Below are 18,457 nucleotides of genomic sequence, written 5' to 3' on the forward strand. Positions count from 1 at the left end.
CGCGCCGGGGCGGGCAGTAGTGCGCCGGCGCGGCCACGCTGCCGCACGTGAGGGAGGCGCGCCGGCCCCGCGGGGCAGCCTAACAGGAGGGAGGGGCGCCGGGGCGGGCTGCAGCTCGCCAGTGCTGCGGCACGGCCGGACGGCGGACGGGATCGATGCAGTGCGGCCAGGGCCGGGGAGGGGAAGGATCGATGCCTTTGCCTGATGCCTCGATGGGGTGCGGCGGCTGCCTGCCTGCCTGCCTGCCTGCCTGGGAGGTGGGAGCGGACTGGGGAGTTTGCTAGGGTTTGGACTTTGGAGCGCTACGCGAGTGGCCTCTGGGCCTTGGGCCTTGGGCCGTGGGGTGCAATGGCGCTTGGGGCATGGGTGCTGGATGGGCTACTGCTAATTCGGGAAAACATTCGGGAAAAACCGGATTAAAAACGGGATCCGCGAATTCGGTCAGGAAAAGCCTCCAACCGATTTCGATCCCGATTTCGCCGAATTTTACCGAATTTTTTTTCTGTTTCCGTTTTTTTCCCGAAAATGCGGTATTCGATTGGTAAAAACGAGATTTTCCCGTTCCCGCTTTCATCCCTGCGGGCCGGCCTGCCTCCCATGATCTCGTGCAGATAAAAACCCTATCGCTCGCCTGCCGACACACTTCACCGCCGCGCCGTGCCGTGCCAGCACAACGTGAGAACTCCGTGGCGGCTTGCGCGACGCTGCCACGAGAGGGGACATGCTACCGCGCCGCTTTCTCTCTCTCTCTCTCTCTCTAGAGCTCCGTCACTCTTTTAAACCCCAGAGGCCCAGAGGACATCATCGTCATCCATCACTAGCTCGGAGCAGAGGAGGAGCAGAATCTGTTCGTCCCTTCCCCGAGAGGCAACCTACCACGCTAGCTAGCGAGCGAGCTGCCGGGATGCTGATGCAGCTCTCCGGCGGCGGCCGCCGGAGCATGGTCCTGCCGTGGCTCGCCGTGGTGGCGGCGGCGGCCGCGCTGGCCGCCGCCCCGCGCGGGGCGGAGGCGTACCGGAACTACACCGTCGGCGACGACAAGGGCTGGTACGACGGCCTCACCCTGCCCGGGGTCGACTACCAGGCCTGGGCCGACGGCATCAAGAACTTCAGCCTCGGGGACTTCCTCAGTGAGTAACCCTGCATAACCTGCTCTGCTTTTGCTGATGGTCTTGATGATCGATTTGCAGCCAAGCCCTCAAGTGGTTAATCATTGGTAGTAACTGTCGTTGGGCTACCGACCTCCGTCAGATCTTTTTCTTTTTAACTGTCTGATTCGCATGTGCTACTCGGCCCGCACATGAGTAGGTAGCACGGCATCCTCTTTCAGGCCCTGTTCAGCTTTGCCAAGGCCGATGGATCAGCCTGGGAATCTCTTCATTTCTGGTGCTTGTCGTGTGATCGATGCATCGGGGGCACTCACCTTTCTGCTGCATTTCCCTGATGCACATGGCCTGTGGGGAAAGGCGCAACGCAACACGCCCCTCCATTCTCAGGTCGTCGCTCATCAGTCGCCGTCATGCCGGCCGATTAGTTGTCTAACCAAGGTTTTGAACTGCTAATCGCCACCTTGCCAATCACCACTTCGGCTCCCTGCATGTGGCCGCGCATGGTACTAGTACTTTACCTGCTGTCGTTTCACGTTACAAGAACATGGCCGGCCGGAGGGTACGGTACCGGCATGGCTAGCAACTGACAGTAAACTCACCACATCACTGCAGTTATCAGTCACAAATCTGCTTGTCCAGCTGCATAAACAGCCTATCGATTTGTTCGTTGTTCCTTTGATTAATTTGCAATGTGTTCTCGTAATGATCAGTCTTCAACACGGACAAGAACCACTCGGTGGTGCAGACGCGGAACGGGACGCTGTACAAGAGCTGCGACTACAACGACTCGGGCCCCGACGACACCCTCGAGTGGTCCGCCGCCGCGCCGGAGTTCACAAAGGACGCCGTCACCGTCGCCGTGCCGCTCCTCAGGGAGGGCCGCACCTACTTCTTCTCGGGCAACTACGACGGCGAGCAGTGCGAGAACGGCCAGCGCTTCGCCATCGACGTCGCGCACGGCCAGGGCCTGCCGCCGGACCTCAGGCCGCCCGCCGCCGCCGCCGCGCCCGCGCCCTCCGCCGGGCCCGCCGACGGCGCCGCCGTGCTCGACTTCAGCCACCCCAAGAACGTCACCACGCCCAGCGCTTCGGACGACGACGACCGCGAGAGCGGCGGTGATGGAGACACCTCGGGCGCCGGCCGGACTCTGGCCGGGATCGGCTCCGGCCTGGCCCTGACGACGCTGGTCGCCACCGTGCTCCTTGCAGTGTAGTAGGTTAGTTTCTCGTTTTAGTGACGCCTGATGTATGTGATTTGTTGTTGTAATGTGTTTACTACTAGTCAAAGTAGAAGGGTTTCTACAAGGTGACATGTTTTAGTTAGTGAAGTGCTTTCACTTGTACATTGTGCAATTTCTTTGATATGTACTGGGTTTGCTAAATAATAATAATTCCATTCTTTGGATCGACCAAACTCGCCTTTTCTTAGAGTTCTGCTGCGGCAGCCAGAACTGGGTGGTGGGTGCCAAAGAGACGTGGTGATTTCTTCGGATGCTGCAACAGAAGAGTCAAATGAAAATGTAATCATGTGCCTGCATCTATCTAGGACCCCTGTCTCTATCTACTACTCTGCGACCCCTATAAAACCACCTGTTAATATTTTCCTACATCCACCCGATTGTGATGCACCCAGTGAGATGATGATTTCTCTGTCCACTCCATTTCGTACACGCAAAATCCTCCTTGTTCTTGATGAACCATCCAGATCTTTTATTATCCCTTCATTAATTCTCTTACTCACTCAAATCTAACGGTGATAGATTGTTGTGGTCTAGTTGATCACCATAATGTACAGCTCTGATAATAGAATAGATTGATACTCGTCTCTTTTTTATATCGATACTCAAATTGATCGAATATTCTATTTAAGCTAGTGCTTTTCAATTATGCTTTACTTATGATTCAATCATGTTTGAATTGCATTAATTTCTTTTGAACCCACGAATACAGTTGTGTTGTGACTTGTGATCACGCGTACAGCCTACAGAAGAGAGGAAAAAGCACCAGAGCACGAGCGGGCTTAACTTACCTAAGCTCCAAATGAGCCCAACGTTGCTGTGGCCACAGGGCCGAAGTTAGGCAGGAAAGCAAACGGTGGGCTAGATGATGATGATGGGAGGGAGGCTGGAGGATCAACATTTAACTTGGGTCGAACATTATACTTGGGCCTAGGCTCAAACCCATTTCGCGGCCCAACACCACCCACTTAACAGCAAAGCGCACCAAACCTTAAAACCGACGGAAAGAGACGACCCACGTCTGATCGTTCATCACTCTCTCTCCACCCCTCCCCTCCCTTTCCGCGCCCGCTCCCACCCATCCCAGATCCCGATCCGCCGCCGCCTCCTCCGGCCCCGGCCAGATCCAGCCACCACCTCCCCCGCACCGGCCGCCGCCGGCCCGCCGCGCCTCCTCCGCCGCGGCCGCCGCCATGGAGAAGCCATGCTCCCTCCTGGTCCACTTCGACAAGGGCTCGGCCGCGATGGCCAACGAGATCAAGGCGGATCTGGAGGGCGGCGACGGCCCCGCCAAGGCCGACGCCATGCGCCGCGCCATATCCCTCCTCCTCAACGGCGAGACGCTCCCGCAGCTCTTCATCACCATCGTCCGCTACGTGCTCCCCTCCGAGGACCACACCGTGCAGAAGCTCCTCCTCCTCTACCTCGAGATCATCGACCGCCGCGACCCCGCCGGCCGCGCGCTGCCGGAGATGATCCTCATCTGCCAGAACCTCCGCAACAACCTCCAGAGCCCCAACGAGTACATCCGCGGCGTCACCCTGCGCTTCCTCTGCAGGCTCTCCGAGCCCGAGGTGCTCGAGCCGCTCGTGCCGTCCGTGCTCGAAAACCTCGAGCATAGGCACCACTTCATCCGGAGGCACGCCGTCTCCGCGGTGTCCGCGATCTACCGGCTTCCCCACGGGGACCAGCTCATCCCCGACGCGCCGGAGCTCGTCGAGCGGTTGCTCGCCTCCGAGCAGGATGCCTCCGCGCGGAGGAACGCATTCCTCATGCTCTGTGCCTGCGCGCAGGAGCGCGCCGTCGCCTACCTGCTCTCCAATGCGGACCGCGTAGCGGAGTGGCCTGATCTGCTGCAGATGGCCGTCCTGGATCTCATTCGCAAGGTCTGCCGATCCCAGAACCGCGCCAACAAGGGCAGGTATATCACCATCATTACCTCGCTGCTCTCTGCGCCCAGCACGGCGGTTGTTTATGAATGTGCTGGCGCGCTGGTGTCGCTCTCGTCGGCACCCACGGCTGTGCGAGCTGCTGCCAACACCTACTGCCAGCTGCTCTCATCGCAGAGCGACAACAATGTGAAGCTCATTCTCCTGGATCGACTCAATGAGCTTCGCACCACGCACCGGGATGTCATGGTCGGAGTGGTGATGGATGTGCTTCGCGCGCTGGCCAGCCCCAACTTGGATGTCAAGAAGAAGGTGCTCGATTTGGTGCTTGATCTGCTCACCCCGCGTAATGTCGAGGAGGTCGTTCTTTACCTCAAGAAGGAGGTCGTCAAGACACAGGCTGGAGACCTTGAGAAGGGTGCTGAGTACCGCCAGATGCTGGTGCAGGCCATACATGCCTGCGCTGTTGAGTACCCAGAGGTGGCTGGATCTGTGGTGCACCTCCTTATGGATTTTCTTGGTGATACCAATGTTGCTGCGGCAGTTGATGTTGTGCTGTTTGTGCGTGAGATCATTGAGACAAATCCGAAGCTGCGTGTTTCCATGATCCAGAGGCTGATTGATACATTCTATCAGATCCGTGCTTCCCGTGTCTGCTCATGCGCTCTCTGGATCCTTGGAGAGTACTCCCTCTCTCAATCAGAGGTTGAAAGCGCCATTGCCACCATTAAGCAATGCCTTGGGGACCTACCATTCTACACGGTCTCTGATGAGGGGGAGATAAATGATTCTGCCAAACCAGCCCAGCCAGTGGTGAACTCTGTTACTGTATCTTCCAGGCGACCCGTTGTTCTTGCAGATGGCACTTATGCCACCCAGAGTGCTGCTACTGAGACCATTTCAACTGCATCAGTTGCTCCTGGGTCATTAGCTTCAACCCTGAACCTCAGATCACTCATTCTGTCAGGTGACTTCTTCCTGGCTGCTGTTGTTGCATGTACCCTTACCAAGCTTGTACTGAGGCTTGAGGAGGTGCAGCCATCGAAGGTTGAATCAAACAAGGCTTGCACTGGAGCGTTGCTGATTATGACGTCCATTCTGCAGCTCGGCCAGTCCTCCTACCTTCCCCACCCGATTGATAATGATTCATATGATAGGATTGTGCTATGTGTGAGGTTGCTTTGCAATACTGGTGATGATGTCAGGAAGATCTGGTTGCAGTCATGCAGACAGAGCTTTGCTAAAATGCTCGCTGAGAAGCAGTTCAGGGAGACAGAGGAGATGAAGGCAAAGGCACAGATCTCTCATGCCCAGCCAGATGATCTTATTGATTTCTACCACCTGAAGAGCAGGAGGGTAAGAAAAACATTACTAGACTCATTGCATTTTCATTTGTTAAAATGACAACAAAAAATGATGATTGATTTAGTCTTTTAGCAATTGGTTGATGTAGTAGGTAGTAAATGGTATTGTGTCAAAGATATAAATTGCTACTCTATGTTGCATCGAGAGCTGATGAACTCCTTTTTCATTCGCTTTTGCAAGCAAATTTTTTTATTCGACATCCAACATTTGCAGTTTGTGATCTCCATTGTCTTACACAAGTTGTTAATATTTCCTGGTCCTTAAGAATACCTCAACTTAACAATAACTTCTCTGAATTTTCTCCTCACCTTGAACTGCTTTCTCATGAGTGTCAAGCAAGTTCTGTCTCTTTACTTTCACTAGCATCTCATGCAATAATTTGGTTTGTAAACAATCTTCTGCAACTTTTCTCATGCTCCTGTGATTCTGTAGTGCAATGGTGTGCGTGTTATATCTGATGTATGCTTGAACTTTCAGATGTAGTTCCATTTAATTCATGGTCTTGTTGGAGCTTGACAATGTATTATATAGTTATAAAATATAATAAATTTGATTTGAGCTTTGGGTCCACACTTGACTTGAAGCCATCTTGATCCTTCTAGAGCTAATAAGCTAGTAAACTTCGTTATGGAAAACCACTTCCTGCTTTGTTAGAGTTAAAGCCAAATAATTATTTGAACAATACTCCCTCCGTATTGGAAAAAGAAGTTGTTTTGGACATGTTTTGGGTCAAACATTGGGAATATAAATCATCAATAACTTTTAAATTGTTGAGTTTGCAAATGTGAAAATTATATGAATAGATTTGTCTTGAAAAATACTTTCATAAAAATATAAATATCTCACTTTTCTATAAATATTTTTATAATAACAAGGGGTCAAAGTTATGTTTTGGAGACTGTGTCGTTGTCCTAAACGACTTCTTTTACCAGCACGGAGGGAGTACTGCAAGCATGTCAAGATTGATGCACACAGATGTATGTATAATAGAAAATGCATTTGAAGGGTAGGCATATGAGCTGATCACAAATGTTGATGTGTGATCAAGGTCTGCTTTTGGTAGTCAATATGCTAGTGCATGTAGTAAGTTTGGTGGAGTGTATTGGTTTGGATGGTAAGCTTGCCACTGTTGATGTTGCCTTTACATTTACTCCTTTAGTTATTAAAGCATGTCATTTTTTCTTAGGGCATGAGCCAGCTTGAGTTGGAAGATGAGGTCCACGATGATTTGAAAGCCGCAACTGGTGGATTTACCAAGGATGCAGATGATGCAAACAAGCTCAACCGCATTCTGCAATTGACCGGGTTCAGTGATCCTGTGTATGCTGAAGCATTTGTGACGGTTCACCATTATGACATTGTGCTTGATGTTACTGTCATTAACCGCACAAAGGAGACACTTCAGAACTTGTGCTTGGAATTGGCTACAATGGGAGACCTCAAACTTGTTGACCGCCCTCAGAACTACACCTTGGCTCCTGAGACTAGCAAACAGATCCGTGCCAATATCAAGGTTTCCTCAACAGAAACTGGAGTCATATTTGGCAACATAGTGTATGAGACTTCTAATGTGATGGAACGATCAGTGGTTGTCCTAAATGATATTCACATTGACATCATGGATTACATCTCACCTGCTACATGCGCTGATGTTACTTTCCGGAACATGTGGGCAGAATTTGAATGGGAAAATAAGGTAACATGCTTCCCTGTACATTGAAATTGTGAAACATTTGTTTCTGCAAGATGTTCTCTATTCTCGAACGTGAACCCAATTCCAAAGTTTCTAAAACTATCGTATTATCCCCATGGGCAATAGATCAATTCAGAAATCAGCTTTAACTTGTCCTATAATATTTCAATACTTGTCTACAGCTACCTATAATAACTTGCAGAGTTTATTGCGGCAATATAATACTACAGTCTTTCAGCTTCAGAATCCTCCCTTTTTTCATGGTGAAAGATACGTCATGAGGTTATTTTATTCAGTGTGTGAAGAAAATGATTTTTTTTAATCTTCTCTTTTCTTTTTATCTAATTTTGCATGAGAAACTGTGTGGTAAACTATTAGACAGATATTGAGCACGCACCTATTGTCGGTGCTTATATCCTTTTGTGCATCTGTAATTGATTTGATTTACCTTTTTTTGGGGGGGGGGGGGGTGGTTATGGGCCTGCCTTTTTTTTAATCTTGGATCCATTAAAATTTGAATGCCATGCTCATTGCTGTTGAGTCCAGGAGCACGTTCTTCGTGATTAGTTTCACTTCTTTTGCTAAGCCAATTTTTCATTGTCTATATCAGGTGGCAGTGAACACTGTTATTCAGGATGAGAAGGAATTCTTGAATCACATAATCAAGTCAACGAACATGAAATGTCTGACACCACCGTAAGTATTTGAGAAATTTGACCTCTCATGTTGACCTGCAGACAAGAATAATTTTTTCTTCAATATGTCTGTAGTTCTATGTGCACATATATGGGACTTCTGATTTACAAACACTTAGCCATCAAATATGATGGTGTTACTGCATGCATGGCAGATAATGCATAAGAAACTTTTCATAGCTTAGTCTCTTCAATCAATGTGCCATAAGGAGGCTAATCTATAAACTCTGGAGAAGTATATCTTAACTTCAGTAGGAGACAAGCATGCCATCTTTTTTCATAGTTTGTACTCAGCCGTTCAACTATCCTTCCCAGAAAGGGATAGGCAGGCTTCTGTTATCCAAACTAGCAACATATTGGCGTTGCACAGTACAATTATATGTGAATTAATTTGTTAGCTGAACATTGTAGAAGTCATGTGTTTCAGTTTGAGGGGATTGCATTTGACTAGTTGGATTGGGTGAATTTATGCAGCATATTTCTGTTCATTAACTGAATTTGCCAACCCATTACTACTGGAGTGACACACCTTTATAATTGTTAACTTGACATCAGGTCTGCGCTTGACGGAGAATGTGGTTTCCTCGCTGCTAATCTTTATGCAAAGAGTGTGTTTGGGGAGGATGCTTTGGTGAACATCAGCATTGAGAAGCAACTAGATGGCAAGCTCAGTGGTTACATCAGAATAAGGAGCAAGACCCAGGGAATTGCGCTCAGCTTAGGGGATAAGATCACCCTCAAGCAGAAGGGAGGCAGTTAACTGGCCAGCATGTCGCAGTTGTATCATCCTTTTTTTAGGAAATCCACGTGCCCAAGAGATACCGGCGCTGTGGCATTGAACTGAGTAAAGGTGTTTTTTGTACAAAAGGATATAAGAGGACAGTTACGAGGAAGTCGTGGTGTTGAATCACGAGGCCTGAAGTTCTCTGTCCAAGACACTAGACCCTTGAAGATGTTGGCTGTAGTAACGAAGCTGTTCCAACTTCCTATCCTGATAAAATGACGCTGTAGAAATAGTTGTGAAGTTTCTGTTGATTTCTCGACAGGTAGATCAATTGTGATATTGTATTATTATGAATCCCTCTTGTTTTTATATTATTATATACTTTGCGTTGTTTTGTTTTTGTGATCTTGAAATGAAGCTTGGAGGCGGCACTGTCACCTTATTTTTTATAGAGATGAATTTGAGCAAATGTTCTCGTTTTCATATGAATTTGCCTGCATCAGCAATTGTGTTGTTTTGATGTTGCTTTGTGCTCAATGACATTAGTTACTTGCTCATGTTTTACGCTTTCTGCTCCTGGTACGGTGGCATTGATCTCTATTGATTTTGATCTCATGACTATTAGGGTGTGGTTATTTGGGCTATTCCTAGTCTGGCTACGAGTTATGCATGTTGGCCCAAGCCAGACTATTAGAAGTCTTTAGGTTCGCATTTGGTTGGTTGTATTGTCACTTTTGCTCTGGCTAGATTGTATTTAGTTGGCTGCACAATGAGCTGGCTTGCATTGTGTAATGGATGCGGCAGTGGAGATTGAGCTAGGGTGTCTAAGTTGGGCTCACAAACGTGGCCACACGGGTTCCCTCAAAAAAAAAAAAAAAACGTGGACACACTGGCTCTTATGCATGCTGCACAACTGGAGATGGAGCTGAAATCCATCTCCCGCAATGCAGGCTGTACAAACTCGTTTGCACTAGCTAAGCGTGCATAAGAGCAACTTCAAGAAACTCTATATATTCATCCTAATTGTTAGAAATTTAGATTTTAATGGAAAATTAGCTTCCAATAGCTTCTCTAAATGGTTATCTAAATATAACCATTATCTATTCCGATTTCTCGCTAGCCAAAGATAGATAGCAAAAATAGTTTTTTAGAGTGTAAACAAGATATAGAAAAACTGTTAGAAAGTGAAGATGTATAGAGCAAATTTTATGTACATAACTCTTCAAATGATGATTTAAAGAGTGAAATTTAGAAAAACTCTTTGAGATGCTCTAAGAGCTTATTCACCTATTCAAACAAATCGGACTTGTACTATGCAAGACTGGCTAGCCTCTTATGCACCTTACCAATCACAAACTTAATGTACATTTCTAGTCACCAATAAACATTGTTGTTTTCTAATCACCAAATAAACAGTGTTGTTTTCTAGTCACCAAATAAACAGTGTTGTTTCGGATAAGTACACCCTTTAGCTCGCATTTTTATTAATATAATACTCATGTGCAAATAGACTATTTTTCGATACTAATCTACCTATACATGTAGATGTACAGTAGTATTTCGTGGCATGATTGCTCGGTGACGTCACTCTCCGTCACTGCGTGCTTTCGTTCAAAGGAAGCAGGCGACACGCTGCTCGCCCGCCAGGGGAAAAGGCAGCCGGGATTATTCAAACCGGAAAGAAATGCGGCTGCCGCAACGCCGCCCGAATAGAAAACCTCACCCCTTCCCAGAATTCGAGCCCCATTTCTTGGCCTGCAGAGAAACGCTTCAATCCCTGCCACCACCCCTCCTCGCTTCAGTGCCCGGCAAACGAAAAAACTCGGTCGGAGGGGAAGAACGGTCCACAAGGAAAAACTTTACGGCACCTAACCTGAGAAAATTTCCCGAACCCTGGCTCATGTCCACAAGGGCCATGCCTTGCGGCGAGCACAGCGAGGGGAATTTTTTTTTACACGAGAAAGTTCGTTCCAGTTGGGAATCGAACCAGCGACCTCTCGAGTAGGGGTGCCAACGGGCTGGGCTAGCCACTTGGCCGCCCAACGTTAGGCTCAGTGCCCGGCAAACGTGCGCGCGCAACGGAAAAGATCATCTTCATCATCCGGATAACGCTACACGAACCTGACCGTCTTGTTCCGGCGGCGTCCCGTCGAGATCCCTACACGTACGCGGCCGATGGCGGAGCTTGCCCGAGCAGCAAGTCGAGTAGCTCGCAAGAAGCACACTGCGTCCACTGGTCAGAGCCTCAGAGCTTGCTGCTGCTGCCTAGCAACCAATCATTGGGTGCATGAATTAGCCCTGCAGTTGCAAAGGGTTCGTGGTCAAAAATCCCAGTTTCTTTGGGCCGGAAACGAGGCCCCTCCTCCTCATCCCCTGCCGCTGGTCCTATAAATACGGCGCGCTCGCAAGAGAGGAGGCATCAGTCATCCATCCAATCATTCCAATTCCGGCACATCCGGGGCGCCATAGTTGCATCTACCCGAGCTGAGCAGCACCCCACCACCCACGATAGCTGCCGGCGCGGACAATGGAAGACCTCGCCGCCTCGCTCATGCCGCACTCGCACAGCGCGCCGCTCTACCTGCTCTACGACCTCTCCGCCAGCTTCCCCGGCAAGCACGGGCAGGCGCCGGCGGTCCCGCTCCACGACGATGACGATGACGGCGGCGACGGGTTCGAGTTCGCCACGACGGCCAGGAACGCCGGCGGCGCGGCGGCGCTGAGGGCGTGCGCCAGCGGCGTGTCGGCGGCGGCCTTCGCGGACGAGCTGCTCCGCGCCGGCGCGCTGCTCCCGCTGAGCCTGCCCCCGCGCCTGCAGCGCCCGGCCTACTCCGCGGGCGCCTCGGCCGCGACGTCGCCCACGCCGGCGTCGTCGGCCGCAGGGGCGCACCACGCCGGCGGCAGGAAGCACCGGGGCTTCGACCCGTTCGCCGCGGCGCTCGAGAAGGTGCGCCGGGACGGCGGCGCCGCCGCGCCCCGGCGCGCGAGGTCGCTCTCGCCGCTCCGTGCGGCGGCCGCCGACGCGCGCACGAAGAGCAGCAACTGCTCGCGCGCGCCGCGCCCGGCGCCCGGCGCGGCCGCGCAGAAGAAGGTGAGGCGGGCGAGGAGGGGCGTCAGGCACCTGCTGTGCCGGGCGGTGATGATGGCCGGCGCCGCCGTGGCGCCCAAGGCCCTCTGGCCGCGTAGGAAGGATGGCGTGTCTTACCGCCCGGGTCTCCTGGTCTGCCTCGGATACGGCGTGTGAGAGGCTGCTGCGTCGTGCTTCTGCTCTACTACACTTCTATGTGGTGTACGGTAGAGGCTGATGAATCTCTCCGCCCACCTTAGGACTACGAAAAACCCTGCAGAGCTCCTGCAAAACCAAAAAAAGGAAAAAAAAAGTAGTTGGGTGGTTTAAATTCGATGTGATGCTCTACATTTCGTAGAGTTGGCAACAACTTTCGGCCAGTGCAACGAGTCGATCAGCATGTTGTAAGATTATGGTAAGAAGCAATTTGGATCCATTGTTGTCATGTGAAAAATCTATATAATTTGTTTTACAGATTTCATTTTTTGAGAATTTTTACAATAATTGGAAGAAAATAAGAGTCATACATCTGACAGAATCGTACGGTGGTCAATGTAGTAAGTACTTGGAAGTACCTAACTAAAGTACCTGGTGGTACAAAAATGTAGAACCAAGTAATCAAAAGTGGGACTGAATACTAATTTAATTTAATTTTTGTAAATACCTTTCATTGATCTACGGTCAGAAAATTTTTTTGAGGCAAAAGTATCTGAAACTACTAATTAGTACTTTACAATTATTGTAACCAAACTCATAAATAATCTGTAAAACTAAGCCAGGTATAGAGCGCAAAAAAAAAGAGTTTTGTTATAACGATGGTAAAGTACCAATTGGTACTTTTGCAGTATATTAAATCAAATGGAAACATTTTCAACTATAAAGTTGTATAACTTCTCAATATATACAACTTTTATTTTGGTCCTTTCTTTTTTTGACAAAGCAATAGTAACATTGTTCACAAAATCAACATGTCTCTCGTATAGTTTCATGAAACTAGAAGAGAGATATATAAGATTTATGAACACTATTACTACCACTATGTTGAATGAACAAATGATCAAAATAAAAGTTATAGATCTTTAGAAATTATGAAACTTTGCAGTTGACAACTTTTCTATTTGAAATCATCTTGTCAACGAAAACTAGTTTTGAATTTGCAAAAATTTGAAATACTACTCCTGTACCCGTCTAGTTGGAGGTTCGTGCACCCGATGTTGGTCCAGGTGTTCCGTGTTTGGGGGAATCGCGTAGCTGAAGTGGAGAGGGCATTGAGAGTTGAGGCACGTAGGTAGGCGAGACCCAACAAGATAGATGCTAGATAGGCGAGGACTATAGTTTGTGATACCGGCGGACGGTGCGCCCGGCGAGAACGGACGGTCCGCCACCTAACAGAAACTGATAAGAGCCACCACTTCGGAAATATCTGCCAATCAAGATGTTCGGACATTTGAATTAATTTACTATTTCAAAATATGCTTTCAATATATAAAAAAAATCTTAATTCATTTCTATGGACTTCTTTAGTTCAATAAATAATTTCATTATGTTAACGATGGCATGGTACTTTACTACAGAGCAACGGATCAAGTTGGTGCAATCAGATCACAACTAACAGGCCTGCATGATGAGCCTCTAATTACCTGCAAATCTTTGTGGCCGGGGGAATTCACATCCGAAACGTTGGCAGACGGTCCGCCAAGTGCAAGCGGACGGTCCGCTACCTAACAGAAACTAGTAAGAGCCACCGCCCTGGAAATGTCTGTCGTCGAGATGTCCAGATATTTGAATTAATTTACTGTTTCAAAATATGCTTTGAATTTGTCATTTGTCGAGTGGTAAAATAAAACACTCGGTAAAAAACTTCTTTGCCAAGTACAAAAATAAAACACTCTAGCAAATAATTTACACTCGGCAAACAATTTGTTTTCGGTAGTGAAGCTGGTGGAGTAGTACCGCTGCCGTGGCCCTCGGATGACAAGATGTCTGCATTTGCATTTGTAAGTACAAGGTAGCAAGCGATAGAAAGACAGCTGTCGGTTAAGTTTCAAAAAAAAGACAGCTGTCGGTCGTGTGCTTGGATTAAAACCGATCATTTATTAGGTCGGGTCGGGTCAAAAAAAAACACTCAACACTTTTTTCTTCTGCCTGTAGCCGGCCCGACCCACTATCGGGCTAATTTTTTGGCCCGAGCCCGACCCATCACATAGTTAGATCGGGTTGGGTTCGGGTCAGGTCAAACTCGATTTTTTGTGTATATAATTCGGGTTGGCTTGGGTCAAATCCGATTTTTTGTGTACATAATTCAGGTCAAGTCGGGTTGGATTTTCGGATAAAAAAATTCGGTCTGAGCCTAGGCCGTTTTTTTGTTAGGTCAAAAAAATTCAGTCCGAGCCCAACCCACGCATTAATCAGGTCGTGTTTTTTTCGGATGTGTTGGGTCAGGTTTATCAAGTCGGGTAGCCCGTGATCAGATATAGCTTGGATCAACTAGTTAGACCCATTTTACCATTTTAATTTCATGATCAGTAACCAGTTTTCTATAATGTGCAACATGCAATTTCATTTCATTTCATTTTCATTTGGGCGGAGCATCCATCAAAGTCAAATGTTTTGCCTCTATTCGGCTAGGGATATAATGTACAACGTGCCGTACAAGTTCATATAGAATTTGAGTTTGCAAGCTAGCAAACGGAAAACTCAATTCATACTTTTACATTCAGCAGAACGACAGTCTGTAGTTTGCTATAAACTGCAACATGCAAGTTTAAATTAATCAGATCATATCAGCGCACAAAGCATCTATTGATTTGGCTAGGGATGATGTTGAACACATCATGCAAGCTCATATTTAGATAATTTCATAGGGCAGACAAATGAGCAGGTGGTCAGGAAATCTGATGCTTCTCATAACTAGTCCTAGCTTTCATATGACAGAATACTCATAACTGAAAGTTTGAACATCATCTCTAGTCCTAGCTTTCAGTTCAAACTTCAAACGTTCAGCACAATGACAGTATAGCCTAACTGAAAGCAGAAGGATACGCTTCATCAATCGTAAAGTTCAAAGCTAGGATTTGGCAGAATAGGTTGTCCCCGGCACACCCAAACACACGTCAGAATAATACTACATCAATCAATCTAAGCATCGTTCAAGTCTTCTCACTCTGCATCCTCTATCTGAGCATCCTCTGGAACACCTCGGAGGTACAGAACATTGTTGCACCTGTTGATTGAACAAGAATAAATATATCATACAGGTGCAAACTGAATATGTAATGCAAAAGCGTTTTAAATCAATATCAAAAGTCAAAGGATGGGCATGAGAGCACCACAGATTCCCAACCCATTACCCAGTTCTAGAAAGTTCACAAACGAATGATGGTTTTTAAGGATCCCTAACTTCCCTTGAAATATAATTCTGCAGATCCACACTACCCTTAGGATCAGTAGTCAAGTCAGATTACGGCAGCAGGATGACAGCATCTGGGTTACCTAGATTTACAAGGCAACACCACTTGGCACATGCTCAAAGCAAAGGATAAAAAAGGGCTACCTGATCAAAATCTCTCCCAGGTTGCCAGAGAATTGGCCATCAATGTATTCCTCTGTGTTAGCAAGCTGCAGGCAGTAGAGGTAGTAATTAATTTTGTATGTCACTTCATATCCAATAGATATTTAGCTATTCGAAAAAAAAAACAACAGATGGTAGATCTAATAGTTAGACAGCCAAACTGTCAAATTAGTACCTGAAGATTCATGTAGGAGTCCACAGTCATAGTCACAAAGTTCCTGGGTCGACCGGGTCGAGGAACGGGGTCGAGGGTCGTCACTTTATAAAATTGTGGTACGAAGAGGGTATACATCTATGGAACGATAAATTATTATGTGGAACGCGACCCTGATTCATCGGGGTCGATATCTTCGGGTCGATAAAGACAAAAACTATATATGTGCTACTAATGAAGAAACTAACTTGCACAAGCATATAAGAAACGTATAAAAGAGTACATTTAGACCATGCTACACGTACTCAGCTCATTGTCTAACAAAAACCACACCAATCCACTGTCCTTAACCTCCTTATCCCAATTAAATCTGCTAGTAATGGGGCTGCGACCCCTTTCAAACCGGGACACGATCCAACCTTGAATGGGACACTGACCCTCTTCGACCCCGACCCTCGAATCGGAACGGTGTTCCCGGGTCGAGGGACGAGGCATCGACCCCGAATCCTGTGACTCTCCACAGAAACAAGATAACCTGAAAATGTTATATAAAGGCTTATAAATATTGTTACGGGCAGGACAGTATCTAGAAAATAATAAATGTAACAGTTGAAAGCTGAAAAAACTCAATACCTTTGTACTCCATACCCCACTTAAGTTTGACAATTACAGGCTTCCCTGTTAGGTTGTTCAAGAGAGGTTTAGGGTTGACTGGCACAGTCTGCACAAAGCAAGAATCCATTAGCAAGTGTACCACAATGTCATGCATTATTGTGGCAGGCAAATATACAAAAAAAACTCGTAATTCATTTATGTGGACTTCTTTAGTTCAATAAATAATTTTCATGATAAGTTTTAGGGGCCGGTTTGGTTGAATGTCTTGTACTGCACCTTACCAAGTCAAATCTCTCAAACATTTTCACCAGGAACCTAGTACTGCACCTTACCAAGTCAAATCATGGGGCAAACCGAGACTAGAAAAAACTGGAAACTGATCTACAATCTACAGCCTATGCATTTAATTCTCCGAATACGCCGATCAGATACTGCAAGACTCCGTCGACAACACAAGTAACCAGACATGTGAACCGGATGCACATAACCATAAGCTGGCGCAAGGACACCACCCAGAAAGTCTATTCCCGAGCAAACGCGCAGGAACAGAGTGCAGGCACCCTCTACGACCTCGCAAACCGCGAATCCACACTACGCGGCGCACAAACAACCTACCGAGCAAAGAGAACGGTAAGAACCGGACGAATCTACAGCGGCGGCGCTACGCACAGCAACTAAAGGAGGCCACGGCCCAGATCTACGCGAGAGCGAGCGCGCGGGGGCGCAGGAGGGTGGCAGCGCTCCCATGGTTGCGATCTGGGGGTGGTCAGGGGAGCTTACCGCCATCGCAGCCGATGAGCAGCGGCCGCCGCGGGCACGAGGTCGAGGGCAGGGCGAGGGAGGCGGCGAGGGCGAGCGACTCGGCGAGTACAGGAGTGGACGGAGCGGGGTTTTTGAGCTTCTCATCTGCATACAGTTCTAGAATCTATTCATGTACAACTCACACTAATTCTACACATACACACTCACACCATGCGTACACAAACAAACCTACAACTACACACAAATCGCGTCCTTCAACAAACCTACAACTACACACAAATCGCATCCTTCGGACCGGATCCATCCAAAACACTGTAGGCGACGGACGCGTCGCAATCCCTTTGTGACTCCACGCGTGAGAGGCAACAAAATTCAACAGAAACCTACTGTTCCCGGTGGGAAATCCCAGGACGAGTCGACCTCGAACCCGCGACCAGTGGCCTCCGCACCTGGAGAGCACACCAACCGAGCTAAGGCTCGGTATGGGCTGGACCTTATGAGCCTTCGCCAGCTTTTAGGATCCTCACTATAGGTTTTACCTCTGATTTAGATGCACTCAAAATTTCAAAACTTTACAAGATTCACATCACATCAAATTTTTAAATGCATGCATGAAATATTAAATATAGATAAATAAAAATTACACAGTTTATCAATAATTTGTGAGACGAATCTTTTGAGCATAGTTAGCTCACGGTGGAACAATAATTACCAAAAACAAACGAAAGTTCTAAAGTGCTTTACAACAAAAATTTTATGCATTTAAACAAGAGCTTAATTTCTTTTTATATATTTTTTTTCTAAAATCCCTTCTCCAAGGAAAACACGATGGAGGGGTGGGCATTTTTTTTGGAAATTCAGGTATTAAAAAAAAAAAGAAAACCAATTTTAAAAATAAAAAAATATTTTAATTCGGGGAGGATCCCACTCCCCAGCCCCCATCCACTCCGCCGAAGTCGCAAGGATCTTCACTATGAGTCTTAGTTCCTTTTCATAAATCCTTTTTTCTAAATATTCCTTCTCCAAGGAAAACACGATGAGGGTGGGCATTTGGGTATTTTTCAGAAATTTGGGTATTTTAAAACAAGAAAACCAATTTTGAAAATAGCAAAAAAAATATTTTAATTCAGGGGATCCCAATACCCAGCCCCCCACCTGTTCCGTCGCAAGTCACGATATTTTTTTTTGCAAAATCAACCATTACACCACACTATCACTTGTGTATACATTTCGTTTTGGTTCCCCACATATCATACTAACTCGAGTGTAAATTGCTTGTTCGAGAGTCCTAAACGACAAATAAAAAGTTGTTAACTATAAAATTTCATAACTTTTCGAGATCTATAACTTTCTTTTGGTACTTTCTCCATTCGAGGTTGTTTTACAAAATTTGAATTTCAAATATGAGAAATTGAAATGTAGTTTTCGTTGACAAGATGATTTCAAATCAAAAAGCTACGAATTATGAAGTTTCATAAATTTTCGAGATCTACTACTTTTATTCTGGTTGTTTCCTCATTCGAGGTACTTTAAAAAACCAACAATTTTTTGCAAATTCAAAATTAGTTTTCGTTGA

General features: G+C 47.1%; 3 protein-coding genes across 3 annotated transcripts; 2 read left to right on the forward strand and 1 right to left on the reverse strand.

Moving 5' to 3' along the window:
- The first annotated feature begins 659 nt into the window (after positions 1-659).
- LOC120676020 lies at positions 660-2,525 on the forward strand. Its single transcript, XM_039957230.1, has 2 exons — positions 660-1,130; positions 1,820-2,525. The coding sequence occupies exons 1-2, from the start codon at positions 722-724 to the stop codon at positions 2,320-2,322; spliced, it is 912 nt and encodes a 303-aa protein (XP_039813164.1). The 5' UTR covers positions 660-721; the 3' UTR covers positions 2,323-2,525.
- An 820-nt stretch (positions 2,526-3,345) lies between these two features.
- Positions 3,346-9,195, forward strand: LOC120676224 (coatomer subunit beta-2-like). Its single transcript, XM_039957455.1, has 4 exons — positions 3,346-5,591; positions 6,787-7,296; positions 7,904-7,989; positions 8,544-9,195. Exons 1-4 carry the CDS (start codon positions 3,540-3,542, stop codon positions 8,746-8,748), a joined length of 2,853 nt encoding a protein of 950 aa, XP_039813389.1. The 5' UTR covers positions 3,346-3,539; the 3' UTR covers positions 8,749-9,195.
- Positions 9,196-14,661: 5,466 nt separating this feature from the next.
- LOC120671856 (probable small nuclear ribonucleoprotein F) lies at positions 14,662-17,016 on the reverse strand. Its single transcript, XM_039952112.1, has 6 exons — positions 16,900-17,016; positions 16,138-16,225; positions 16,028-16,039; positions 15,526-15,551; positions 15,333-15,397; positions 14,662-15,002 (listed from the first exon to the last, which is right to left on the reverse strand). The coding sequence occupies exons 1-6, from the start codon at positions 16,903-16,905 to the stop codon at positions 14,939-14,941; spliced, it is 261 nt and encodes an 86-aa protein (XP_039808046.1). The 5' UTR covers positions 16,906-17,016; the 3' UTR covers positions 14,662-14,938.
- Positions 17,017-18,457: the final 1,441 nt, after the last annotated feature.

Source organism: Panicum virgatum, chromosome 5N (assembly GCF_016808335.1).
Source record: "Panicum virgatum strain AP13 chromosome 5N, P.virgatum_v5, whole genome shotgun sequence".
Classification (NCBI taxonomy): Eukaryota; Viridiplantae; Streptophyta; class Magnoliopsida; order Poales; family Poaceae; genus Panicum; species Panicum virgatum.

Coding starts and splice junctions, on each gene's coding strand:
- LOC120676020 (XM_039957230.1), top strand. CDS start 722: ATGCTACCGCGCCGCTTTCTCTCTCTCTCTCTCTCTCTAGAGCTCCGT. Junction 1,131..1,819: donor CAGCCTCGGGGACTTCCTCA/GTGAGTAACCCT, acceptor CGTAATGATCAG/TCTTCAACACGGACAAGAAC.
- LOC120676224 (XM_039957455.1), top strand. CDS start 3,540: ATGGAGAAGCCATGCTCCCTCCTGGTCCACTTCGACAAGGGCTCGGCC. Junction 7,297..7,903: donor AATTTGAATGGGAAAATAAG/GTAACATGCTTC, acceptor TGTCTATATCAG/GTGGCAGTGAACACTGTTAT. Junction 7,990..8,543: donor ATGAAATGTCTGACACCACC/GTAAGTATTTGA, acceptor ACTTGACATCAG/GTCTGCGCTTGACGGAGAAT.
- LOC120671856 (XM_039952112.1), bottom strand. Junction 15,398..15,525: donor ACTCCTACATGAATCTTCAG/GTACTAATTTGA, acceptor TACTGCCTGCAG/CTTGCTAACACAGAGGAATA. Junction 15,003..15,332: donor CTGGGAGAGATTTTGATCAG/GTAGCCCTTTTT, acceptor TTCAATCAACAG/GTGCAACAATGTTCTGTACC.